We start from the raw sequence: 27,989 nt of genomic DNA, 5'->3' as shown, positions 1-27,989 counted from the left end.
TAGTGCGTTACTCGTTTATTACTGTGTAGTTATTCATTAATGAAGGAACAGTTTTCTAAAGTGTTGCACAAATCACTGTTAGTTCAATGTCACTGTCTCCACACATGTGTTCTGTCGGCTTTCGTCAAAATGTCAATGCTGGTCCAACATTCTTTAAACACTGAAATGTCAAACTTGACCAACATGATGGTTTGGATCAATGTATCAATGTCACCTTGCTATCTGTAATCAGTAACGAGGAAACCCATATCTTTACAGCAGAGGAAACACAGGAAGCAAAGTGAACTGAAAACACTCAGAAAACACTCAAAGTGAACCTGCAAACCTGAAAGAGAGAGTCTTGAATAAAGCTCAGTTAGAGAGATACAATATTAATCCGTATTTAGATTGGTACGTATATCTTTCATTTGTTTGGCTGACTAATCAACTTAAAGTGTTTATTTAATCAAATGTGGATCATTTACATTAAAACAGAGGGCTTAAATAGCCTACATGCCATAAGAATGTCTCATCAGGACTTTTGAAATAGAGGAAATGTTACATTAAGGACTTTTTTTTCACACTCGATTTGGACACTATAAGCCAGTGTGTTGCTACTAGTGTAAAATCACAAACCGAAACGCACAGACTCTTCCGTTCAGATAGGGACATCCCGAATTTAGAATCATTTTAATCATTTTTATTCTCTGCTTTTATTTTTACTTGTATGCATGATATTTATACTTTATTATTCATCTGTTGTGATTATTTTATGGTTATTTTAATTATTTTTTATGTAAAGCACTTTGAATTGCCATTGTGTATGAAGTGTACTGTATAAATAAAATTGCCTTGCCTTGCTATGCCTAAACTCTCTCTTAAAATTTCTTAGGCATTATTTTATTAGCCTGCTTTGTACTTATATTTATGATGATTATTTTAAACTATCAAAAATTATGTTATGGTATTTTTTTCCTTATAGAATCTGTAGCCTGGTATAATAATATGTATTTTTGCCCAGTATGCCCAGTAACTTGTAATCATCAGTAGCATCATCAGTGGTCTTTCTTTCGAAACCTCCACCCTCACCTAACAGTGGTGGGCGGGGTTTGTTTGTGTCAGAACGATTATTCTGCATCTCCATTGGCTCGTGTCATCTCCGACGTCACGATCATGATTAGAATTGATGATCGGACGTTTTGATTTCATTGTCTAGCCAGGGGATTCGTAAGGAAATCTGCTGAATTCGAGGGGGCCCGTTGATTTCTCAACAAAAGGTATCTCTTTTAACACGCCGAGGAATATTGTAAGGTTGTGGTGACAGCACGGGTCTCATTCCAAATAGCCCGTGTCATACATTTATACCAGCATCGCTTTTCGAGCAATGCAAAATAATAATAATAATAATAATAAAAGTTTCGCGTGGTGGATTTGGCTCGCGCGTGGCCTCCTGGGCCTCTCTCGCGCACTAGCGCGCGTCAGGAATTTGTCTCTATCTTTATTCCCCCTTTTTTCCCTCACTTTACTTCAGTTTAGTTACGCATTTCATTTAATTTGTTACCCCAACCCCCAGCGTTTTATCTCCGAGATGAGGGTGGTCGTATGCCCATTTTAGCACTGTTTGAGATTATTATGATTTCATGCACGAGCGCAAATGTATTAACGTTACGTGATATTATTTAAAACGCACAAATGAAACGTCGGCGATTAACATACATTTTCTGAGCATTCCAGATATTCACATGCTAAATCAGATGAACTGTTTGTTTACCATGAGCTGTCCGAGCAGCAGTGACACGCTAAGAGATGTTATTGAGTGTGTTTGTAATGGCGCGGGATGGAGACTTTAGCACTGCAGCTAAACCGCATCAGCACCGCCACTCATCACAACAAACAACGCTCATGCTTACGCGATTACGCTGAGGCACACCGCATTTTTATTAACCTTGTTTCGTTTTATTAAACGGAACGGTAATCTATTATCTTGGACGAAATTTAGATTTCACTACATTCACGTTGTGATGAAAGGCACGTCTCTTTCACACAGTCTAACAATCTTTGGTAACACTTTATTTTACGCTGTCATTGTTACATTGATATGCTACTATAGTAATAACTACAAATTACGTGTAATTACATGCAACTAACCCTAAACCAAATCAAACCCTTATCCTAACCCTATAGTAAGTACATGTAGTTACTTATTCTACATTTATCACTCAGAGTACTTTAATATATAATTACAGTGTAACAAAGACACCTTAAAATAAAGTGCAACCCAATCTTTCTGTCATAGTATTTATTTGAATAATAGGACTAACATAGTTTTATTATCGTAACATATAGCCTAGTAACTACGATTTGGCAGGAACTATGATAACCATGAATCAGTGATTTTATGCTTTTTATTGAATAAGCAGATGAAGAACTTTCTCAGGTAATGTGGTTGGACTGAAATTGTAAAAATTATTTTAGGTCCCACTTTATTTGTCCTAAAAAAAAAATTGTACTTATTGTGTTGATGTTGTATTGCAAAACACTTGCTGCTATTGAGGTGGGATACGGGGAAGGTTAGGACAGGTTTGGTGGTATGGGTAGGTTTATGGGTGGGTTAAGGAGTAAGGGACCGTCAACAGTGTAATTATAGATGTAATTACAGAAATTAATTACAGCTGTAATGAAGGCATTTCAATATTTCAGGTTTTTTTTTTTTTAAGTGCCACTATTATGCAATTTTTTTAAGTTTGGTAATGTTGTTTTGGAGTCTCCTACAACAGGTTTACATGCATCAAAGGTCAAAAAACTGTTTAATTTTCTCATAATATACATTTGCACATCACCACATTTTCAATGATTCTCAAACGACTCGTTAGATGAATCAATCTCTCTAAATCCCTCCTTTCCGTGAGCTACTCTGCTCTGATTGGCCAGACAGCTCAGTCTGTTGTGATTGGTCTACCGTGTACAGCCTGTCGAAAGCAAAAACACCCTTTGCCATAACAACGTCAGCTGTCCTGAGGCTTCCTACACCTTAAACTAAACACTGTAACGAACAATGACGTCGTAGAACTAGTTATTCAACCAGAACCTCCATCTCAAGGATGACTCGAGCAGGACGTTTCTCAGTGATACACTAGTTTGAGGGACATTATGAGATGTTGCAACTGTAATTCCTCACAATCAGCATGAACAAGTGCATGCCCATCAACAAACCAATTATTTTACTTGTACTTATTTATTTACAGAGTATTTTTCTAATTTATCGCGGTGAACGTGTATACATTTATTGCGGTGAACGTGTACAGAACAACTGTATCAATAACAGTGCATTCTTTAGCCGAGCTCTAGCGTGAATGACTGATGTAACATAAACATTGGTAAAACAAATCTTGCTCCATGCTTAATCTTTCCTCAAAGTAGTGAGAACGACAGACAATCTGCATTAATAGACACAGTTATAGGTAATAGTGGCCCACAACTGATTAGCAGAAGTATTTCAGTAAGACAGTAATAACGTGAGTTAGCCAGTTAGCAGGAGACCTACACAGTATAAAACTCAAAACTAAGTATTTTGAACACCATCTTTCAAGAGCAAGCGGTTTGTGAATCCTGCATTGAACTCTGAGATTTGAGAAGCAGTCGTCAGTGAAATAAAGGGAACACAGCAAAAGTTTAGGATTTTACTGCTGTGATATCGTGGTAAAGATGAACTTTAGCCACTGATTCTTCACATGCTCGTCCTTGGGCAGTGTAAAAAAAACTGGCTTTACCGTCACATTGTAGAGCACAGCATCTTCTCGACATGATGCTGTCCAGTATCCACAGGAATCAGCTGTTGGTTTGAGGTTCAAGAAGTGGGCGGGCAATATGCTAATGTTTCGTCTTGATGTCACAAAGAAACGGCTTATGACTCGTTTGAAAAATGACTCAGAGTCTTTTGAAAGACAATAACTTTTTATACGGTGCACTTTCAGATTTAAAGTAAATTGTACACAATATGTGCATTTTATCTACTGATTCATTTAAATGTTAGTACCTAGTAGTTAAAGACATGTAATTATTTAAAGTGTTTTTAGTGTTGTTATAGCAGTAATGACTGTTTTGAAGAACAACCTTTCCATATGGTCTTTTTCAGATCTGAGGGGTCCAGACCTGGAGAGTGCAGGAGCGTGTGTGTTTATACACCCTCCCAAATACAGCTTCCTCAGCTGAGACACCTCGTAAGAGCAGTTCAAAGTGTTGCGATGGCTGAATGCTGGTGTGAATAGATGTGCACACGACAGTGTGTCTCTGCTGTATGTTGAGATTCATAGTAGCTCAACCTGATTCCTGGGGTCTCACTGAACATCCATCAGAGGGATGGAAAAATGGCTGGAAAAGAGGAGCATTCACACTGTGAGTATCTATACAAGCGCACATTCATTAGAAACGTGCTCTAAAGGGATTCACATACACCATTGTGCTGTGGAGTGCAATACAATACAATAGACCTAACCAATGCAATGGGTTTATTACTCTTATATTGAGAGATTTGTTTTGATTTTATAATAAAAGAGGGACATAAATAACTGTTTAACCATAAGTTGCACAACTACACACTTCAGGTTCAACATATTAAGCTCTATCAGTGGCATCTGATGTGTTACCAGTGACTCATCTGTGTTTCACATTTTTAAAATGAATATTTAAATAAAGAGAATGCAAAACTTCACATGTTTCCATCAAGTAATGTTGTGATGTCTCAATTGTGTGTCATGACCTCCTTGCTTTGGTTATCTTGCCATACTGAAGCAGTTATAAATAGTGTTATGAAATACCGCCCGGAGATTGTGGAGAATGAGTGAAATAGCTCACATAATGATTTCCCCATACACAGCTGTGGGTGAACCATTAAAAAAATAACATAAAAATAGTTGGATGGAAACCCAGACACTCTTTCAACAGTATAACCACAAAACATTTGATGTGATTCTAATGCTTTCACCTACATTCAATCCAGACCATTCATTTAAAATAATGAGATTTGCTTTGTGACTCTACATTTGTGACTGTATAATGTGGCTTTTCTTATTGCATAGGGTGTTCTTGATACTGTTGTCTTATTGCCCGCACTGTGCAGTAGTGTTTTGTCATTTTTATTATTATAACTTCCTTTTATCTTACAGATGAACTTGCGGTCGGTATTTACTGCCGAGCAACAGCGGATCCTGGAACGCTACTATGAGAACGGCATGACCAATCAGAGCAAGAGCTGCTTCCAGCTCATCCTACAGTGTGCTCAAGAGACCAAGCTTGACTTCAGTGTGGTTAGAGTAAGCATGTTTTATTTATTTTTTATTGAACATTTTATTTCAGACCATTTATGTTGTTATTTATAGGTCAACCATCATGGATTTTTCAATGACTGTTAATTGAACGACTCATATCTAAAGAGCAAGATGATAATTAAGTGTACACTTATTTTAAATTACAGCATTTACTCAAAATTCTCAAAATAACAATGCATATATCTATTCACATTACTTTTAAATTCTTTATTGAAAGTGCCTCAGTGATTGAGAGCAATAGGAGAGGGGGACATTTTCATTGAGTAATGACTTATAATCAAAATTAGTAACAAAAAAAAAAAAAAACATTTGTTAATGTCACGGATTCTCTCTGTTTCTGTTTAAAGATGTTCATTTTGAGTATTTTTTGAGTTTTTTGAAGTTTTTCTCTTTTGTTTCCTGTGTTCTTGTCACAAGCCGTTTCTCAATATGCGTTCTTGTCTGTACTTGTGTTCTTGTGGACTCGGAACTGCTTAAGTACTGCTCCAATTCAAAGTTCACATCTAGCAAAGTACTGTTCAGATCCCCGTGTGTGTTCTTGATCCGCCCCTTTTATCGAGGATGCATCGAGAGGTGGCTTGTGCGGACTTGAGACAGCCAGGTATCCCAGAATGCATCTCGCACCAACCAGCAAGCATCAATAGCAATGGAGAAAACCCACGTAATTTAAAAATACTGTTATAGGGCCATATCTTGCACCCAGCGCAATTGACTTTGTACACTGACGCATGCATCATTCCTATTTTGCACCCGGACTTTTCACAGCGGACTTTTCCCTCCACAGACGCACGTCTGTAAATTAAGGAATGAACTTGCGCTCCCGGGGGCGGTTCAGCGAAAAGAGGAGGCGTGTTCCGGCGCAAACGTTCCCTGGTGCTATTTTGCAGTTCCAGAAAACAATTCCGCCACAGAACAGGAAAAACCTAGTCTAAAGTCAGTGGCGCGTTCAGATGCTATTTTAAGGGCGCATGCTTGGCCATAATGTAGCGTGTGCACAACGTGCATACACTTTGCTTCTCTCATCTACACACAGACGCAGCACTTTTGCAAACCCTACATAATTACAAGGAAAAATATTCCACACGAGGGAAATCATTGTGGTGTCCATGAAGATGTGAAAAAATAGGCATAAATCTAGCTTACACATTTACCCAAATTAATATACGCCTGTTTAACCGAAGCTAATTTGGGTGGGTTTCTCCATCCCCATACAATGTCACTTCTCTGTCTTTTACGGCCCTGACGAGAACGTCGATCTCCTCGGCTGTGAACCGTTCCTGGCGTGCGCCTGGCAAATCCGCCATTATAATAGCAACCCGCCATGGAACAAGCACTCCTGCTCTTAAAGGGAATGTGAGATGACGCTCTGATTGGTTTATTTCACGTTACGCTCAAACCACACCTATGAATAATGTAGCCACTTCAGACCAACCCATTTTAGATCCGCTCACAAAGTTACTTGCGTTTCGCGTTTGATACTTGCGTTTCAGATCGTTAAAATAGGGCCCATTGTGTCACGAAATGTAGTTTTAAGAGTTTTTCAGGCAAGATTGCAGTTGCTTAAAGCTCAAATCTGTGATGTATTTATAAAGAGAGCTCCTATTTGAAAATTTGATCTGACGTTTTCAGAGTTGTGTCACCGTGCTCATGTACCCCGACTGGAACAGCCTTTCCTCGGCTAGTCCTTCTGACGTTTGCCGCTGGCTCTGTAGTACTTAAACATGAGATATAATTAATCTTGTGCATATCTAACAGGCGATCTTTGGTCTCATGAATCTATAATTTGTTCCCCGGCAAATCGTTTTGACTGAGGGCAAAGAGGAGTTTCATAACTATTTAACTTTACCATTGCAGAGCATTGACTTTGTGCTGATCATTTAACAAAAAGAGACAGGGTTGTGTTTTATGTCATATTTAATTTCATTTTATTACAGTAAAGATAATCAGAGTAGCCTACAAATGCACATATTGCCTGAACCACATATTAATATGTTTAATATTTTTAAATGTAAACGAAAAGAGGCAGGGTTGTGTTTTATATTTCATTTTGTTATAAATATACATTCGATGAAGATAATCAATGTAGGTGTTGCCTGAACCACATTTGTGTGGCTATTAATGTTTAAGAGTCGTGTTTTTAACATATTTCGTTTTATTGTTGCCTAAAATATACATGCAGAGCAGAGATAACTACGGAGACTAGCCAGAGCATACTAGATTATTATGTGGGTTTACGATTATCCATCTAGTTCATGTGTTTTTGTTTCTTTTAATAAAGTTAAACTGCTATAGTTATATCCTCATCTCCTCTCCATGTATGACCACACTGTGACAGTTAATAGCTTAAAGGTCATCTATATACTAGTATAATTCTAAATGCTGACAGAATTCTCTTTTAGAAAATATTTTTTTAATATAACCTAAATGCTTCTGCTAAATAAAATAATTTTTAATGTACAAAACCATTTTTCTGCAACAAGACAAGCACTATGATAATATTAAAGTAACATTCATACTGAAGTCCTCCAATTTCATTTCATTAATCTTTCATACTCGATCCAGCTCTGTTTGTATGAAATGAGAGAGTGAGTTCACAGTTTGATATGAGAGAGATGAAAGTATTGCTGGTTTCAGTTATCCAGATGAGCGGTTTGATGCACAGCGTTGCTTTTGATAAAGCCGATGTTAGGAAATATCAAACTGCAGGATTGACTAATCAGAGTCAAGTATTCCAAAGAGCGTTTAATAAATTAATTAAAAAAAAATTCTCTCCTCTGAAAATAGGCTCGTTTGAGAAGCGCCTCCCCTGTCATTTAGGCGAGATATTGTTGCTAATAACCATGATGTCATTTAAGCTGTCGCTTTTATATGAAAAATTAATATGATAAACAAGACACCCAAAGTACTTGTTATTTAATTACATTCAAAAGACGTGTTTATCAATCATTTTTACTTTAATAGAGAGATGTTTTTAGATTTTTTAGATCACAACAATCACATAACCCATAGAGAGATCGCATTATCAGAGGATTTGGGAATCTCACTTAATTTATACACATAAACATGATATCAGGGTTTTAAAAACAAATATTTTTAAAAGAGAACAATACATCACGGTTGTTTAAACCGATGAGCATTAAGCTGTGTCGTCAGCAAGTCGTTTCCCATCATGCACGGTTGGTTGAGAGCCGACACTCATTGTCGCAAGATTTTTTTTTACGTACGTCAGCATGACATCAGAGCAAGTCGGACCACACTCGGACACATTTCTAAATTGAAAATACGCCCAATGGGAACACGTCAATTTCGCAAAAACTGCAATGCACGCGTTTACAGGTCACCTGACGTAGCTGTTTGGACAGAAGACGAGACAGAGTTCTTCATTAAACTCATAAAAGACAAAAGAATTATGCTAATACTGGATTCTAAACCACTAAGAAATGCCACAATCAAGACCTTGAAGCAGATATGAGGGAGAAACACCCAGAAACACCTCATATGTGCCTCTCCCCAGTATAAGGGGCTTTTCTTGCCATTAATGCTTGGATACACGCCATACGTCTCCTTCAATTAACAATAATGGCCAGTGCAGTGGCTGCGATATATGTAAACCTACCAACATCCGTCGCCATGATGTTTGGATTGACTTATCGCGAGAGGAAAACAATACGTTTCAGTTGCATAACATCGGTTAATGGAAACGCCGTCATTTCGCAAGAGTCTTTTATCGACATTTAGAAAATATCACAAAAGTTTTGTGCAAATCTGTAATGGAAACGTGGCTAGTGTCAATGTTGCAAAGTTAGTGTCATTATTTGCCTCAAATTTTGTTCTCATCTGATAGTGTCAGTGCAGTTAAATCGATAACATATTAATTCTAGTCTTACAGAAATGTGACAGTCTCTTATTAAATCTAAAAGGGGGAATTTAGTCCACTTCCTCCCAGCAGCCGAAAAAAACACTGAGAAAAAGTGTGAGAACGCTGTGTTCCCGGTTCCGGCTGACCTGATCTATGCAGCCTAATATGGAATTATAGAAGTCTATAATGTGTTATGTGTATGCTAGGTCAAAGAGATGTGTTTTTAGTCTAGCTTTGAACTGACAGAGTGTGTCTGCTTCCCGGACAATGTTATGAAGACTGTTCCAAAGTTTTGGTGCTAGGAGAAGGATCTACCGCCAGCAGTTGATTTTGATATTCTAGGTATTATCAACTGGCCGGAATTTTGAGATCGCAATAGACGTGAAGGACTATAATGTGTTAAGAGCTCGCTCAAGTACTGCGGAGCTAAACCATTTAGTGCAATATTTTAAAATGTATACAATGTTTAATAGGGAGCCAATGCAGTGTTGACAGAACCGGGCTAATATGGTCATACTTCCTGGTTCTAGTAAGAACTCGAGCTGCTGCGTTTTGGACCAGCTGTAGTTTGTTTATCAAGCGTGGTAAACAAACATGGTTCCATCAAGGATAACCAAACGTTTGGCTATCCGTCAACCATCAAGCGTGGTTAACTACCTTAGTTAAACATTAACTAAGAATGAACAATACTTCTACAGCATTTATTAATCTTAGTTCATTTTAATTATAACATTTGCTTATACATTATTAAAATCAAAAGTTGTATTTGTTAACATTAGTTAATGCTCTGTGAACTAACATGAACAAACAATGAACAGCTGTATTTTTTATAAACTAACGTTACCAAAGATGAACTAATACAGTAACAAATGTATTGCTCATTGTTAGTTCATGTGTTAACTAATGAACCTTATTGTAAAGCGTTACCCTTTAATTCAAAGGAAAAGTGCAGCAGGAACATTCCTCCAACATTTTTTCTGCTGGAATAGTTAGACTTTCTCAAACCTGATGGCAGTGCATGTCTCTGCTTTTCTCTTTTTAGACATGGGTAGGAAACAAGCGACGGAAGCTGGCATCTAAAGCTGACCAGAATGGTGCGTCTGCTCAAGTTTTGTCCCATCAGCACGTTCCCTGTGGATCTGCCGGCGCGCTCGTGGCCGGATCGGTGTTGACGGCTGAGATGGCAGCCATGAGGAGCATTCAGCGTGGGCCCGCTGTGACCCACCTCCTCCCCCCACAGGCCTCATCCTCCTCATCCTCCTCTTCTCCGTCATCTTCCTCCCCTCTCAGTGGCCACAGTGATGTGATTTTAACAGGCATTTATGCCAGCTGCTTTGATGCTTCAGCTCTCAACAGGACAGGGACAAAATCATTGCCCTCGCACACAGAAAAGGAGCCGCCCGCTCACGAGCGTATACAGCGGAAAGTCCCCATCATCCCCAGCTCTAGCGCAGCACTTAAACCCTTAAGCTCGAGAGACTCTGCGGTAATCGCTCCCAGTTGGGCCAAGCAGTGCAGGACGTCCCAGCATCCGTCATGGCCTCAGAAAACGGCGCTGGCTCATTGCGGTCCCGTGGGTGGTGGCGCTCAGATCCAGCATGTTTTCACCCTGGCCGGATTAGAGGACCTGTCGCAGCGAGCTCTCCCGGGAAGCGCTCGAGACGCAGCGGTGAGAAAAACCCGGCCGGTCGACGCGTCGGAGATCTTCTCGATCGCGATGGAAACCGCTGACGCCGATGACGAGTATTCCAGAGAAGAAGAGCTAGCAAACATGGGTGTGCAGATGCACTGCGGGAAAGCCTCTGTGGGCTCCAGCGCCGGTTCCTCTTCTTTGATTGACAGTCCGGGACAAACAGAGAGGAGCCATTCGGCCTGTGCGCTGAACCTCTCAAACTCTGCTCTCTTTGGGGAAAAGGGATGTCAGACCAGCAGCTCCTTACTGATCAGATCATCCTCCCCCAGCAACTTCCCGTTAAACCTGCAGACATCTTCCAGAATCCCCTGTCTCAAGGTATGCCACGTTGATTATTATTTATGATTATTACACCGTGATTGTTTCAGAGACCCACACATTTTCTGGACGAGCCGCACCCGTGTGCTGTTGCGATTGTTGTAAAGCCCTAGAGTTGCTATTTATTAATTTGGACAGGGACAAATGAATTTGAACTTTGCTATGAGATTCACACGAAATAACATTTTGATTGATCAAGAAAAATTAACTAAATAAATTGCACTGAATCTCCAAATTAATGTGAAAGCACAAAAGGTAATTTTGTTAACACTTTACAATTAGGTTTCATTTATTAACATTACATAACTACTTTAGTTAACATGAACTACGAATGAACAACACTTCTACCTCATTTATTAATCGTAGTTAATGCAAATTTTAACATTTACTAATACATTATTAAAATCAAAAGTTGTATTTGTTAACATTAGTTAATGCACTGTGAACTAACATGAACAAACAATGAACAGTTTTATATTTATTAACTAACATTAACAAAGATGAATAAATACGGTAAAAAAAGGATTGCTCATGGTTAGTTCATGTTAGTTAAAGGTGCATTGTGTAGTATTTAGACAGATCTGTAGAAATGCAATATAATATACATAACTATGTTTTCAGTGGTGTATAAAGACCTTACATAATGAACCGTTATGTTTTTATTACCTTAGAATGAGCCATTTCTCTCTACAAACACCGCGGGTCTCCTTACATCGACATGTTTCTACAGTGGCCCTAAACGGAGAAACGCGTTTCATCACTATGTTGTTTTTCGTGCAAAGAAGAGATAGCTAAAGTCTGCGAATAAAACACTGACACAATGATGAACAAGTAACAATAATATTCGCAATAACATATCGTTTTAAGTAAACATCATTTCTTAATTTATCTTTGTAAAGAAACCTCATTGCTTAACTGGCTACTCTCTGCTGTCTCAGACGGCGACATCACTTCCTGTTGGCCACCGTAACTTTTGATGGTTGCAATTCGTAACCTCACCATTAGATGCTGCTAAAAATCACACACTGCACCTTTAATACATTAACTAATGTTAACTAATGAACCTTATTGTAAAGTATTACTGTTATTTTTTTTCCTCCACTTTAAAGTTTATTTTGTGCATCCATCACAATAGTTAAAAAAATTAAAATAACTAAACAAAGTTAAAACATTTGCTATCAATATTTTATGTGGGGATTGATCCCCTCAATACAGAATCAGTATCACAAGTATTCATTCTTATTTCTGCATGTACACCTGCGTGTCTAAATTACCGAGACAAGCACGTTACTGAAAGGATCAGACTCAGGCTAATCTTAATTCCCGAAGGGCCACAAGAAAATGTTTTCCTTTGTATTTCTTCAGGTAACGAGTAACATGTCAGCTCCCTGGCTTCATAGTAACTCCCGGAAAAGAACGGTGAGTCTCTCAAATATGCTGATGCTCTTCTCTAGCACATATATTGAGCAGAGATCATTTTACTGTCAGTTTTTGATGATGGCTTTTAATAAAAGGTGTAGTGTTTATTAAGCTGCAGGACAGGACGCAGTTTAGCGACAGAGACTTGTACACACTGAAGCGCTACTGGGATAACGGCATGACCAGCCTGGGCTCTCTGTGCAAAGAGAAGATCTCAGCTGCAAGTAATGAACTCAGCGTGGACACTGAAATTGTCAAGGTCAGGAGTCTGTACAGAAATCACAATTTTCTTGTCTTCTTTTATACTTACGCAGAGACACAGAATAATACAGTGGCAAAAATGTTGCTTTTGCATTTTTCCCTCGTAAACAATTTCATTATTCATAATTCTAGAAGAATAATTAAACATTTTCTTTCAATAATCGAATAGGCTAAAAGGTTCCTTAAGTAGTTTTTTTGTTTTTCTATCGAGTAGATGCAGCATCACAGAAAAGTTTAGCTAGGCCCCTGATATGACTGAGTGTCTTCATCTGAATGTGCATCATGTCAGTGGTATTTATCAAAACTACTGTTCATTACTTTACATTGCACATTTATTTCATCAGGGATAAAACCTCATGATTTTATGAGAATATAATATCACATTATTAAGAGAATAATATAAATGTTAATTTAACATCAAGAAGTGACATGCAGGTGAGACGATGTCTCTGTGGTATTCTGTCAGATTGTATTTGTGTCTAAGTTACTGTCTGATTACTGGTTTAGTTTTTTGTTGAATGTGTTCCTTCTGTTTAGATCGTAAGTCAATTGATGACAATGATAGTTTTTTCTAACAATTTTCTTCTCAAAAATTTCATTTTTCTGTCTTAACATAAAGCATATTATAATCGCACACAAATATTTTGTGCACACTGTTTCAGTTTGCTTGAAATTGCCTTGGAAAACATCCTTTCCCTTGTAATATCAAAATGGTGTTTCATTATTGAGCTTGGCAACTAGCAGATATGTTACAATGATGAAATTGTAATGATGTAATTTTATTGAGAAAGCATATTGTTTTTGTTCTTTGATGTGAAATATACTCTCAATTATAGAATGAGCTCAAAGTAATAGTAGCAAACTGCATGTGTTATTTATAATTTAAGGGGGAGGGGACGTTCTCATTCTAGAAAGCATTTGATTGGACAACATTTCTCCAGTGCTTTGTAAATCATCGTATTTTCTGGGTCCCTGCTCCCAGAGGAGAGAGTTTAAGTAGAAGTATATCATGTCTTTGCCTTTTTTTAAACCTGTATTTGACAGACGTGGATTGGTAACCGCAGAAGGAAGTACCGTTTGATGGGCATTGAAATTCCACCACCTAAAGGAGGGCCGGTCACGTTCCCCAATCCTACTGCACCTCATTCACCTCACATCCTTGAAGACGACTGTCCGGAATTAGGAGAGGCCGGCGAACACAATGACTCTATGTCACTCTGTTTGTCTGATGGTGGGCAAGATTTTCATGGTGTTGACAGATGAGATCACATTTTATGCATTTGTTAATTACATTGAAAATACAGGAAACAGAAAGACATTTTAATGTGTAGTAATTGTGCATTTGCCTTTTTTTCTTTTTAAAGATGGAGCCAGTGATTATTACCTGAAAGAAAATGACGATATAAATGATGAATCAGATAGTTCCACCCCTGCTAAACATGTGGTATGAGCACATATTCATTAACTTGTTAACCCGAACTCTGCCCTAATCTTTGCTAGTAACTCAAACATAAAACTTTCTTTTAGAAGATTAAAATCATCGAAGAAGAGGATGATGATTATGACGATGGCATGTTGACCTCAGAGATGGAACAGATGCATAACCTCTTAGAGTTCAAGGTAAGCAGAGAACCATGAGATAATGATGAATCCTACAAATGCCAGGACAGATGAATTTTGCCCCGTATGCTTTTATTTTAAAGAAAAAAACAACAACAACATTTTGTCATGTAAAGAAACACAGGCCTCTGCTTTGTGTTCATCTTCCAACAGCTTAAAGGGATATTTCACCAATAATATACGGGTTTAGTATGACATGAGGGTGAGTAAATGATGACAGAATTTTCATTTTTGGGTGAACGCAAGGATCTCAAGGGTGTTTCTGAGTTCATGCACGGCGGGTGCTTTCATTCCCACCCATCCCCACAGTTCCCACCGGTTGTTCTTCTGTTACTTTGTGCAAAACAGCTTTTGGAGTGCAGGACCTATCCCCTCTTTAAAGGGTATTAGGGCACATGAGATTGTTACTATAGGCTGCCCCACTAAGGATGGCTGGGTGCCAACTATACAATTGGTCCCTTGGTTTCAGAGTTCTGGGGTGGCTCCTCTGACACTTAAGGGAATACGTGGCCACCATTACTGCTGGGCATGCGCTTATTGATGGAGAATCATTGAGGAGACATTCGTTAGTCTCCAATTTTATGTGAAGGGTGAGGCCTTTCTGTCCAGGGAGAGTTCCTTCCTGGAAGGGTTCAGACTCCCTAGTCAGCTTTGGTTGAATTTCTGACCCTTAAGGTGGCTCTTTTGCTAGTCTTGATGTCTCTTAAAAAAATGGGGGATTTGTAGGCCCTGTCGGTGGGCTCGTCTTGCTTGGACTTTGCCCCTGTCCTGATTATGGTCTTATTGTACCATTCTAAAGGTGCCATCCTCTACCGCTTAGTTGGTTATGTTGTGGAGCAGGAAAGTGTCACATCTACTGAAGAAAAGACCCAAGAGCAGAAGAATGCTTAACAGTTTTATTGACAAATGCTGAAATATATTCCTGGACAAAAACTCAGCTGGCTCCAGACCAACTCAGGTAGATGGTCAAACAGGTCTCACTCTTAATCAGCCGACAATTATTCAGATCCAGGAGCGAAAGATTAGAGTCCGACGAGCAAGATGATAAAGACCAGGCAGGCAATAAAACTAGAATTACTAATCAGTGGGAATAGTGTGCTGTAGTCACACTCAAATGTACTGGTCATTAATGAAGCAGACTTGCAAAAAAGTTCAGATCCAGAGTCAGGAACGAATGGGATGGCAAAACCAGGGAGACCAATTCAACGTTTGGAGAAACAGGTGAGACAGGAACCACAACACCAACTAGGCAGAGAACAAAAACCAAAAAAATAATTGAGAAAATCTGCTCATGTGAGCAAACAAACTGGCAAGACACTGAGAAAAGACAAGAGAACAAATGGCAATTAAATCAAGAATAAACTGAGAACAGGTGTGCGCAATCGCCATGTGAAAGAAAGAAAACAAAAAATAAAAACTAAGAAAGGAGACTAAGAAACCTGAGTCCTGACAGTACCCCCTGTCTCAGGAACGCCACCTGGCGCACGCACGGGAAGGGAAAACTGGCGATGCTGATTTGATGATTTGTTTTGAGCACAGACAGAGCATGCGGCCACAAACTGACGAATGTGCTTCGCCATGGCTGGCCACCAAAACCGCTGACGGATGGCTGCTAGCGACCTACTCAGTCCTGGATGGCATGCTAATTTGGAGGCGTGGCCCCACTGAAGAATGGCGGCGAGAACACCCTCAGGAACAAAAAGCAGACCCGCTGGAAATCACCCTGGGCACCTCAACTAGACTAGAGCTCACCTGTCCCGATCCTTGATGGCCCAGACGACGGCCCCCACCACATGGCCCGTGGGCAAAATAGTATCAGGATGGGGCACATCATCCAGGGCACCAAAACACTAGGACAATATGTCAGGCTTACCATTTTTAGAACCCGTTCTGTAAGACAGCATAAAGTTGAAGCACCCGAAGAACAACTGAAATTCAAGCATTTAGCAGATCAAATATATTTCAGATTCCTGTGGTCAGTCCACACCCCAAATGGAACAGCCACTCCCTTCAGCCAGTGACACCACTCCCCCAAAGCCAGACAGACCACCAGCAGCTCTCATTTGCTGATGTCATAATTCTGCTCTGCAGTAGACAACCGGTAGGAAGAATAAGCACAAGGGTGAAGCTTATTATCATGAGGGGATATTTGAGAGAGGACTGCTCTGACACCAAACTCTGGGGCCTCCACCTCCACCACAAAAACTGACGTGATGGGTCTAGACTCTAGAGTAATAAGAATGGGATCAGATGAAAATTTGGACTTGGGGCTTAGAAAATGCCTCTTGAGCAGCTGAAGACCAAATAAATTTAGATTTGATGGATGCTAATGCTGTTAGAGGGGCTACCACCTGACTAAAGTTCCTGATGAAACGCAGATAAAAATTGGCGAATCTTAGGAACCGCTGAAGGTCTTTTCGGGAGTCAGGTGTCGGCCAGTTAGAAATGGTCCTTACTGTCGCAGGGTCCATGCAAATCCCCTCTACCAAAATGATAGCCTGACGTCGTCATACTCAGATTCTAGTCAGAATATGAGTCTGATACTGCTCCATTGGGCTGTGATTATGGGCGTGTTTCAACTGAACCAGGAAAGAAAATGCCTCTGCACTCAATTGGATAGACCTACAACCAATCAGGGCAACGGAGTAAGTGACGTATGTTCTTAATTCATCTTTCCAATTGATAAATGCCTTGATCACAGTTCTCTGTTCCTCTTTTAAAATGAATGCGCTGTCGATATCTGCTATAACAGTAGGGGGTACCTGTTCTTAATAGTTATGTCATTCAGCCCCCGATAGTCAACGCAAGGGTGCAAAGAGCCATCATTCTTCACGAAGAAGAATCCAGCACCCACCGGAGAGGAAGAGGGATGGATAATGCTGGCTGCCAGAGACCAGAGATATTTTTCCATGGCCGCTTGCTCAGGATTGGACAAGAAGAAAAGCTTGTTTAGGAGAAGTTCAAGAAGGTTGACCCTGTTGTCTATTCACTCATGAACCTACGAAAGGGAACATCTCTGTTACATATGTGACCCTCATTTTCTACTCATAGCTGCATAGCGTTGTCATACTTTCACTTCATGCCTGCTGCGTCTTCCTCAGAGAAATCTGGGGAAGTGATGAAGCAGATGTGCTTTATGGTGCTGGTGACACAGCACACACATGCCACATGCTTTGTCATTGGCCATTGAAATTGGTTTGATTGCACACATGCTTCAGGTACCTGAGGTACTCCCCATAGCATCGCTATTGACACAGTGCTGAGTGACCCAAAACCTTTCAAACCTTTCCTACTTTGCATTAATTGGTTCTAAAAATGCATCTGGGAGTAAGTTCAGTCAATACAAATCCTTTATCCCAAATAAGCCTACTTCCATACACTTCCATACACCATACACTTAAAAAACAGTATGTTAGCCAAGTAGTATGTCCAAATTTCTAGTATTTTTAAAACAGTAGGCAAAAAGTACCTGGATGACCTACTATTTCCTGTTAGATTCTGAACTTCGCATCCACTGGACACTTTACTATATCATGAGGCCATGGGAGTGAATGGCAGTGAAGCCATTCTCAACAGAATTTCTCAACAGAATTTCTCAACAGAGCACCACATCCCAGAGTCACCATGCAAACGGACACAAAGAAGAAGCGTGCCATACTTCTTTCTTTTTCTTTTGTTTATGGTGACTAAACTCCAGAACAGATCATTTTCAGAGCATATGTTGCTGTGGCTACTTGCATACCCTTAAAGTTACCTCAGTATTTGGAATCGAAAGCTGAGGTTTTCCATTTACTTATCCATACACTTACCCAGGTATGTTGCTTAACCTGCTTTCTGGAATACCACCTGGTATACACACTTAACTAGAGCCAAAGTTGTTTCCTCTAAAACCTAGATCCCAGTTGATTTGCCCCATTCTCAGTCTTAGTATGCATGTCTGATAGTTTATTGTTAAGTCTGTTTCTACAAATCTACTGAGGCAATGCTGTAATTTTCGAATAAAGTTCAAAATATATAATATAATATACAAAGATAACCAATACAAAACATTGAAATGGGACAAATCTGAAAGTGAAAGATACATACCTTACATTAGAAAGATACGTGATAGAAACATCCAACACTGTCATGCTGACTCTTGCAATAAATCACTTTGGTCACACAAAACATTGTATTTGACATTTAACGTGAATGTGACAATCGTTGGGGTCCAGGCACATGTAAAGAGAACATGAACAAAATGGATGCTGAAGATCCAGTATAACGAAGTCCACTAATGTCGAGTTGAAGTGTAGAACCCAAGTGCAGTTTTATTTGAAAAAAGTAAACTGTAAAAAGTAAACAGAAACTAAAACATAACATAAACATGAATACCAGAACTTGACATGGCTTAACAAAACATGAACATGACTTGAACAGAACTCACCAACAGCAGGTTACATAAACAAAGTTCTTATGTCATTAATACTTTATTATACATAGCTCTCAATGAAACATGAGAGCTATGTATCCTAAAGGACTATGACATAAGACACACCTGAATGCAATAAACAAATAAGAACTAATCACAAGGTTAAGGAAGCACGACATGATCAAGGGGCAAGGGAATCACATGACATAAGCAGGAACCATAACTATGAGAAATTCAAAATAAAAGACATAAAAATATAAACAAGAACACAACCAAACAACAGCATGACATCCATTTGTTTGGTGTCATATTTCAGAATAAGAATCAGAAAGAGCTTTATTGCTAAGTATGTTTATACATCAGCTGCATCCGAAATGTTGTACCAGTGCTGATAGTAATTGTCCTGGATGTGAGTTTTGAAGGACAAACTGAAGTCCACAAACATCTAAACACCAACTTTCGTTAATTTAGAAACACAATCCACCGCCTCTTGTTTTCCCTGTTAACTCTGTGATGTGATCCGCTATGAACAGCTGGAAGCCCAGCTGATGTAGAGCATTATCTAGAATAGCTTCACTGAGCCAGGTTTCAGTGAAGCACAATGCAGCAGAGTTTGAAAAGTCCTTGTTTGTGTGGTTGAGGAGAAGAGATTTGTAGGTTTTGTTAGAAAGAGATTTGCTATTCGCAAGATGGATACTTGGGAGCACAGTTCGGAAGCTGCGTTCACAGAGCTTAACCAGCGCACTGACACATTTCACCCATTTGCGCCTGACTACGCATTTAGATAGCACCACTGCTCCTCCAACAAAATGTTGGAAAAAACGTTGAAAATAACTAAAAAATATTGTCTGATATGTGTTGCCTAATGTTCAATAGTCCGCCTCTGGTAAAACTGATAGAAAACAAATTGACTAAACAGAACAAACAAATAAAAACAACAGAAGAATTAGAGAGCTCCACACCGAGGCAAATTCATTTAATTAATTCATTAATTTGATGACTTTTTGTCATGAGTATCGTTGAAATGGTATTTGTCATAGAAGTAGGTTTCTGAAATTAAATTGGCTAAAAAAATCTTGTGACAATCAAAGTCAGTTTGATTTATTTGATTTTGGGCCACTGAAGGATTCAGAAATCATTCCCCTTCTTGCAGTTCCAGTCCATACCCAAATTACTTAATTTCTTCTGTGGAACACAACAAATGTCCAGTTGGATGAATTCAGCAGTATGGCTGTATAGGGACTCCCTTCCTATGCTTCTTCTCTCATTGTACCAAAGTAAAAGTTGCAATTTTGTGCTTTATAAAGTTTTAAAGTGAGTCACAATGTGCTACTGTTGTATTGAATTTATCCAGCTAGATATTCAGGAAATTATCACATTTTGTGTTCTGTAGAAAAAAGAAAGTCATTTGAGTTTGGATTGGAACCGCATGGACAGGAAAAATAATTATTTCCCTTCTGAATTCTTCGCTGTCCCAAAATACAGGGTTTATACTGGTTTGGAACAACATGATGGTGAGTAAATGATGACAGAACTTTTGGGTGAACTATTCTTTATATTCTTAATTTATTAACTGTTATTACAGCACAGTTTCACTAGTTTGAACTACGCAGCACGGCCCAGTGGATAAACTGAACGCATGCTCAAAGAAGTTGTGTTTACTCCCAGTCCCAGACATCATTATTAAACAGCGCAGCGACATCCAGTGAAAAGCGTTTCAATTTGACACACACCTCTCTGTTACAAACCACAAATCACTCAATGATCAAAGTTGTTTTGAGTCAGATGAAACGGCCCCCCCAAATCACCACCCTTACAAACATTTATAATGAATGTACTGTAGTAACACAGTCTGTATTTACCATGGTTTGGGCAGAAATGTGAACTATTTGTATTGAATACGATGTTTGTTACGGATGGCTACTAACAGGAAGCACACGACGAATGAGAATTCAATACCAATAGTCTTTAATCCAAAAGCTCCCATTCTGGAGTCCTGGCAGGTGACCAGGATGATGAGGGCAGGCTAAGTAGCCTCCAGGACGGTACCAGCAGCACAGGAGACCAGGGAGGCGCCGGCAGCACAGGGAGCCAGAGAGGAATTCTCAGATTCTCAGGAATGACGGCCTCCATGTCTGGGAGAGCGGACGAATGGGTGGCTCTTGGGCGGCCTCCGTGAGATTCCAGCTTGATTCCAGCTTGACCCTGGCACAGTATGTGGATGTTGATACTGGCTATTGTGTACTACTGGCTAAATGGCAGCTGTACCTTAATGTTTCAACCTGTTGGACAGACTGCTTCTCTTCCCACCTAATGCCTGTGTGACAAATCCCAATATATTTTTCACACCATCTTCTAGGCCAGGGTGAAGCTTGGGTTCCTTGCCACTGTCACCTTTGTCTTGCTTAGTTGGGGACACTTAATATTCAGTAATATTATTGACTTAACTGCACTAACACTATCAGATGAGACACTCCAAGCCCATGATTTCACCTCGGCCTGTCAACCCATTGGCTCCACCATGATCAGTCATCTTTCAGGCTCCACCAGGCTCCTTCATCCGGCAAGCACCACCTTGGTCAGGTGTCACCCTGTTTTCACCAGTCTTCTGGGTCTCCTGCTGCACCTCAGCCTTCCACCCCTTTGGCTCTACTGGGCTCCTCCTTTGTCCTCGTTCCCACTGGCTCCACCTTGGCCCTTCAGACCAGCAGTGTTGCCCTGTGTCCTCTACCCTTTGGCACCACCTGGATCTCCACCTGTCCTGGCTCCATCTCGGACGGTTGGTGGGGTCTTGCTCAACCTGCCCCACTATGGTCATCTCCCCTGTGGTGGTCTGCTCCTCCAATGGCTCCTCTGCACACTCTTCCTCCGACTCCTACATGGTTACCCCCCTCTCCAGTCCTGCCATAGACTATTCTGCCCTGGGGCCCTAACCCCAGTTCTGTCACATTTATGACCTGTATATAGTTTCTTTGCTTGGTTTGTCTCTTTTCATTTGGTTGTCATAGTTACTGATTTGGTTTCCCTTGTTACTGATTTTGTTCACCTGTGTCTTGTTTGTTTCCTTATGTAGCCTTTTGTTTATATAGCCCTCAGTTTCATTTGTAGTTAGTCTGTTCTTGCTCAGACAATGTTTGGTTTAATTTCCATGCTCCTTCATTGACCTGTATTATCTAATGTTTTTGTTTTCATAAAATCCCAATCTCCCCTCCATGTTGAACCAAGCCTTGACATTAGGGGCTTTCGCACCGGAGGAACCATTTCATAGTTCCTAAAACTAATGGCGGAAGTACCCGCTTTTTGCCGTGTTTGCACCTCAGGAACTAGGAACGATTTTAGTTTGAGGAATGCCTTTTGGGGAAACATTATTAGCTCCTACTTCAGAGTAGGGTCTAAACCAGCACAATAGGAATTACCAGTGACGTTAGTGTACGCTGATTGGCCGAACACACGCAAAACACCAGCACCAACACTTTTTTTTTTTTTTTAAGCTGTGCACACAGATTATAGCCTATATATTTACTCCACAAACTAACTCTACGAACATGGAAAACAGTGATAGATGGACCTCTCAACCTTTACACTAAGGAGAAAATACAATGCAAATTTGAGGGGACCAAGTGAAACATGATTATGTATTTCTGCTCAGCTATCGACATTGGCCATCCACCACACGGCAAACGCTAATACTTTTTCATATACTGTCTACTTTCTTTGTATAACAGTTCTATCTAATAACGTATTAGACAGGACTGTTAAACTGATCGTAAACTAAAGACGTAGAATATGAGCGCTGTGTGCTCAGGATCTGGTGTTCTCAGCGACATCAAAATAAAAGTCCGCCCCGCAGTTAAATAAAACAACACACAACAACAAGCGTGGCTTACGTCACTTCAGAGTTCCTACTGGTGGTGTGAATCCAACCAGGAAAATGGCCCTAGGGGAATGTTTATTTCTTGGGGAAACACTGTAAGGCCAGCCCAATCGTCCCAATGACAGTTTCCGATAAGCAGGTGAAGGTTACTGCGTGTTACTGTCTTTTCAGCGTGGCAAAGTAATTTAATTTCAATTCAACTTTTTTCTGACTCCATTTTATCACAACCTTGAATTTAGGTCAGAATGACAATTGGTTATTGGTCATTTATATAATAGTTTAGCAATACATTTGATTATTCTAGTTAACTCTTTACTTTAGGGTGACCAAACGTCCTGTTTTCCCAGGACATGTCCTGTTTTCACGTCCTGTCCTGTCCGTCCTGGCTGTTTTTTATAAAGTGATGAAAATGTCCTGGTTTTCATTATTTTTCATTGGGCCATTAAGCGTGTACTTTAAATACACGCTTGCCTCTGCACTCAAAACATATGAAACCGGCTTCGGCTTCGCCCCGTCTTGTTATAATCAGCGCGTTCCTCAGTCCCTCAATAAAGCAGAATGCATGAACTGCAAAGCTGGCACGCACGTGTCAGTGTCAAATAAAAGTGCTAGCGACCTAGAAGCCCACATGAAGAAAGTATAGGCTACAAGAGAACATCAGGAGGATTGAAATTGTTTTTTTACTGAAATAGTGTAGTAGATTTTTAATTTTAGTAGTAGATTTTTAACCAGATTCGGAAGGGAATGGTTCAGATTTCTCTTGGCACAGCTACTAGAAGACTTACAACTGTCAGACAGGTTGCTCACGTCACATCTACGTCGTCAAGCTCAGTTTGCAGTAAAGCTCAGTTCTGCTCAAGCGCAGTACGCTCAACCATCAGGAAGTGAGTGCTTCTAATTGACTTGATTCTCCGTTGACGTCTATGGGGTCGCTGTGTCCATTTCTTATACTGTCTATGTGTATTACCCACCTCGGTAGACATAGCTCCACACGATAAAGTTAGCCGGCTCCCATAATAACAAATGCACATGAGCAGCGGTAGAAAGGGGGAGGAGGGTGCCGCAAGTGAGATTTTTTTTACTACAGTGTTGTGAAATATACGGCCCACAACTGTAGGGGGAGCTCGTTGAGAAAACATGCGACAACAAAAGGGAAAATCAGCGAAGAAATGGCTAGAGTTGCCATGTTCCTCTTTAAAAACTAAGCTCAGAATCGATTCGAGAGAGATGCATTCGGAAAATCTCAGAATTGATCCAGAATCATTTCTCGATTCGCGATGCATCGATTTATTGTCCCAGCCCTAATATCAAATATGGAAGGAGTGCCCTCTGATGGCTATCATAGGCACTCCAGCTGGTAGGCGTGACACTGGGGAACTTAGAACCATTTATCGTGTTCATTATGTGCTATATAAATCTGGGGAATATAGAAACCTGGAAACATAGGCATGAAAACATCTAAAAACTTCTCTCATCACTGTTCTCATTAGGAAATCTGGCTTGGATCCTTCTCAGCTGAGCAGTTTCAGACCTACCTCAAACTCTGCGTTCTTATCCAAACTGAATATGTAGACTTGCCTTTTAGCTACAATCTCATTGGCTTTCTAAAAATGTTTGTTACTCTTTCAGTCTGGTTTTTGCTCTTCCACCACAAATAAACTACTCTCCTGAAGACTGTCAGTGATCTTCTTCTAGCAGCTCAGTCTAGTTGTCTTAGGTCTTGAACTAAGCATCAGATTTGATGTACTCTGCTATCAGCATCTCACTAATAGACAACACACTCTGGGCTTTTCATATCTTAAATTGTGCACCCTTGCATCTTAGTTCATCTCCCCATGTATGCGAGGGAAGTAAATGATGGCGGAGGAATCCAAGGAAGACATTTGTAAATTGGATTTTTTTATTTCTCAAGTGGCACTTCACATGACCTGTTGAAATATGTGACATTTATGTTTAATTTAAACTTCATTGGTAAAACATGAATTAAAACTATTGTGACAGATGTGAAGGGGGAGGAGAATTTATACATGTCAAGTGTTTCCACAAAACCTCCTTCAAGCATCCTCAGTAAGCTTTCTCCATCCTTGATCTTCCCCTCCTCACAGTGCAATTTTACAATTGATATGTCCTTCATCATGGGCAACTTTATTAATCACTGAGGCTAAAATCTAACTGATTAATTGGAGATTGTGATTGTGTGGAATATTGTGGAATAATAGTTTCAATATTGGTGATTTGTTCCCTCAGAATGAAGAAGTGCAGTTCCTTGAGAGTGAGCTGCAGAACCAGAAACAGAAGTTCTCAAAGCTGAAGAGCTTCACCAAAAGCCTGCTGATCGCTGTGAAAAACAAAGACAGAAAGAAACAGCAGGTAAGGAAACAGTTGGGTTAAACTTTTAGACAGCAATGAAGGAAATCAAATCTTGATCAGTGTGTTTGTCTGTGTTCTCAGGAGCTGTTAGCCAGTCTACCTCAGAAAGTGAACGAGGACTGGGACCTGGGCCTGGAAAATCATAGCATGTCTGGCATAGAGACGCCCACAATCCAGAAAGAGTCCTCTGTATCAGAGGAGGAGGGGGACACCGATCAAATGAGACTATAAATGCAGGGCAGCTTCCACCTCTTCTGTTACTCACATGTGCCACATAGTGCCTGTGGAAACGAACCAATAACTGTTGGACCCCACAAGTCATTTTCTATAGCATATCAGACTGCCTTGGCCAGGTCCAGTACTATCAAATAAACGCCACTAAGTCAACACAAGATCTGTGTCTTATTATTTTTATGATGCCTGGAAGCATACAATGTTCTAATTGAGATTTTAATTAAGCAGGTTCAAACAAGCAAGAGTGCTTTTCTGGGATGCGTTTCCCAAAGCCAACTATGGTTGCAGGTTTCAGTTCAACAGAACTTGTGACCATATTTGGCTAACGATGGTTTTGGGAAACGCACGCCTGAATGTTGGCACGCCTGGGATTTGGCCATGGCTGCAGGTAATTGCAGCTGTGCTGATATTCAGAATGACAGCATGATTCTGTAAGCAAGTAACTTGTGTTTCCCAGTTGGTTTGGATTTTTGTTCATTCTCAGTGAAAACAGCTGTCAAACTGTGCATGTCAGCAAACCTCTGGAAATGTGTATGCGAGTGTATGCGTGTATGTAGTCACTATGTTACAACCACCTGGCTCTAGGTGATGCAACATAAAGAGGGGAGGCCACACATGGAAGTCAATTTAACAGACAAACATTTAATCGGAAGTAAATCTTAATATTAATGCAAAAAAAAGACCTAAAAAAAATCAATCCAGGACTGTAGGGGAAAAAGGTGAACGGCACCAGCAGACTTGCTATATACCTTAGGGTACGTTTACACGACAACGATATGCTTAAACCGGAAAAGTTTTTCTTTTGTAAAATAAGTGTAAATGTGTATATAGCCTGTCTTGTTGGCAATTGCTATTTACACTAACCCCGCCCACCAATGTCTGGTTGGGCCACACAAGATTAAAGAAGACGCACACTTCTCAGTGTTTACGGTGGACCAGGCCATAGGGAGTATGGCGAGTTCGAGCCTGCCTTTTGCTGAACTTGCTTGTCTCCATTTTCTCATCACATATCAGATCAGAAAGGCATTAACTTTCAATAAAAATGGAAATAAAGTGTCCAACAAGTGTTTAATAATAAAGTGTTTATCGGGTCCCAATAAGGCGGCATCCATTCAATCATTTTATTAAATATAGTAATTCATACTCTATGCTATTATTGCATACTGTTAATGTACAAAAACACTGAGGTGCAAATAGTATCTGCCACTATTTATAAGCATAAAAAGCATCTAACATCTATTTGCACTAATTGCAAAGTACTGCTACTTTTAGGCTAGTGTAAACATATGTACTGTATATATGTGGGGGGGGGGGGGGGGGGGGGTGCAAGTACAAGACATTCAAGACGCCAAATACAGACTCATAGTATGTGACAATAGAACCTTTTAATATAACTCATTAAAAGAGTGAGTTCTTAAAAGAAAACCTTGTATAAAGGAGGAGGTTTAGATCATCAACATTTATGAATAAAGAATTTGTCATTCAGGATAATGAAGTTTGAAAAATTGTCAACACATTGATCTTCATGCTCATAATAACAAATAATTGCTTTCACATTCAGTGTTATCATTTATCTCATTTTGGCAGATAAAGTGTAAAAACAATCATCCAAGTAGATGCTGCACACTGGTGGTGGTTGAGGAGAGACCCCGACATGATTGTAAAGTGCTTTGGGTGTAAAGTAGTACACATGAAAAGCACTATATAAATGCCTCATTCATTCATTCATTCATTCATTCATTCATTCATTCATTCATTCATTCATTCATTCATCTTTCCAAAATGTCTGTACACTTTGACAAGCACAAAAATAAATGGCCTAGAGACTCTTCAGTACTATTACAAAAAGAGCATTCTTTCCCAATATCCATAAACTTAGAGAGTACAATATTAGATTGATATATTTACATTTACATTTAGTAATTTAGCAGATGCCTTTGTCCAAAGCGACTTACAAATGAGGAATACAGCAAGCGAGTCATCGTGAAGAGGCAAAAACAACGCAAGAAGTGCTCAAAATACAAAGTTCAGGCATTGCTTATAGCATAAGCCAGACAAGGGAGGATTAAAGGTATATACACTATGCAAAAGTCTTAGGTATGTTAATATCCCCACCCCAAAAATGGTTTTAAGTCAGTTATGTATATCTTTTGCTGTAGTGTGTCAGTAGGAAATATCAGTTTACATTTCCAAACATTCTTTTTGCTATTAATTGTAATAATCCAGCGAGATTTCTGTATGCACAAGGAGTCTGACAACAGCCGGTATGATCTGATCTCACCATCATCGCGTCCGTCTGTGATTACATGACCATTTTTGGGGACATTTTTGGGGTGGGGATATTAACATGCCTAAGACTTTTGCACAGTACTGTATATATACACTCACCTAAAGGATTATTAGGAACACCTGTTCAATTTCTCATTAATGCAATTATCTAATCAACCAATCACATGGCAGTTGCTTCAATGCATTTAGGGGTGTGGTCCTGGTCAAGACAATCTCCTGAACTCCAAACTGAATGTCAGAATGGGAAAGAAAGGTGATTTAAGCAATTTTGAGCGTGGCATGGTTGTTGGTGCCAGACGGGCCGGTCTGAGTATTTCACAATCTGCTCAGTTACT

General features: G+C 39.8%; 1 protein-coding gene across 4 annotated transcripts; it reads left to right on the top strand.

The window, feature by feature from the left end:
* Positions 1 to 1,099: 1,099 nt before the first annotated feature.
* hdx (highly divergent homeobox) lies at positions 1,100 to 25,522 on the top strand. Of its 4 annotated transcripts, none has more exons than XM_084430463.1 (11): positions 1,100 to 1,256; positions 4,115 to 4,374; positions 5,145 to 5,291; positions 10,208 to 11,176; positions 12,542 to 12,595; positions 12,714 to 12,854; positions 13,901 to 14,087; positions 14,221 to 14,300; positions 14,384 to 14,476; positions 25,009 to 25,131; positions 25,213 to 25,522. In XM_084430463.1, the coding sequence occupies exons 2-11, from the start codon at positions 4,339 to 4,341 to the stop codon at positions 25,360 to 25,362; spliced, it is 1,980 nt and encodes a 659-aa protein (XP_084286589.1). In that variant the 5' UTR covers positions 1,100 to 1,256; positions 4,115 to 4,338; the 3' UTR covers positions 25,363 to 25,522. The 4 variants fall into 4 exon arrangements, with proteins under 4 accessions (XP_084286589.1, XP_084286587.1, XP_084286588.1 ...); XM_084430461.1 differs by having other exon boundaries at positions 12,708 to 12,854; XM_084430462.1 differs by having other exon boundaries at positions 12,708 to 12,854; positions 14,387 to 14,476; positions 25,213 to 25,521.
* The last annotated feature ends 2,467 nt before the right edge of the window (positions 25,523 to 27,989 follow it).

This window comes from Rutilus rutilus, assembly GCF_951802725.1.
Source record: "Rutilus rutilus genome assembly, chromosome: 14".
Classification (NCBI taxonomy): domain Eukaryota; kingdom Metazoa; phylum Chordata; class Actinopteri; order Cypriniformes; family Leuciscidae; genus Rutilus; species Rutilus rutilus.
Note: the sequence above shows the minus strand (reverse complement) of the source record. Positions and strands in the feature narration are given on the sequence as shown.

What these genes read in the sequence shown, in the direction of transcription:
- hdx (XM_084430461.1), top strand. Translation starts at nt 4,339, where the DNA reads ATGGAAAAATGGCTGGAAAAGAGGAGCATTCACACT. An exon ending in CCAGAATCCCCTGTCTCAAG is followed by an intron (nt 11,177 to 12,541) that starts GTATGCCACGTT and finishes GTATTTCTTCAG; the next exon opens with GTAACGAGTAACATGTCAGC. An exon ending in GTAACTCCCGGAAAAGAACG is followed by an intron (nt 12,596 to 12,707) that starts GTGAGTCTCTCA and finishes GTGTTTATTAAG; the next exon opens with CTGCAGGACAGGACGCAGTT.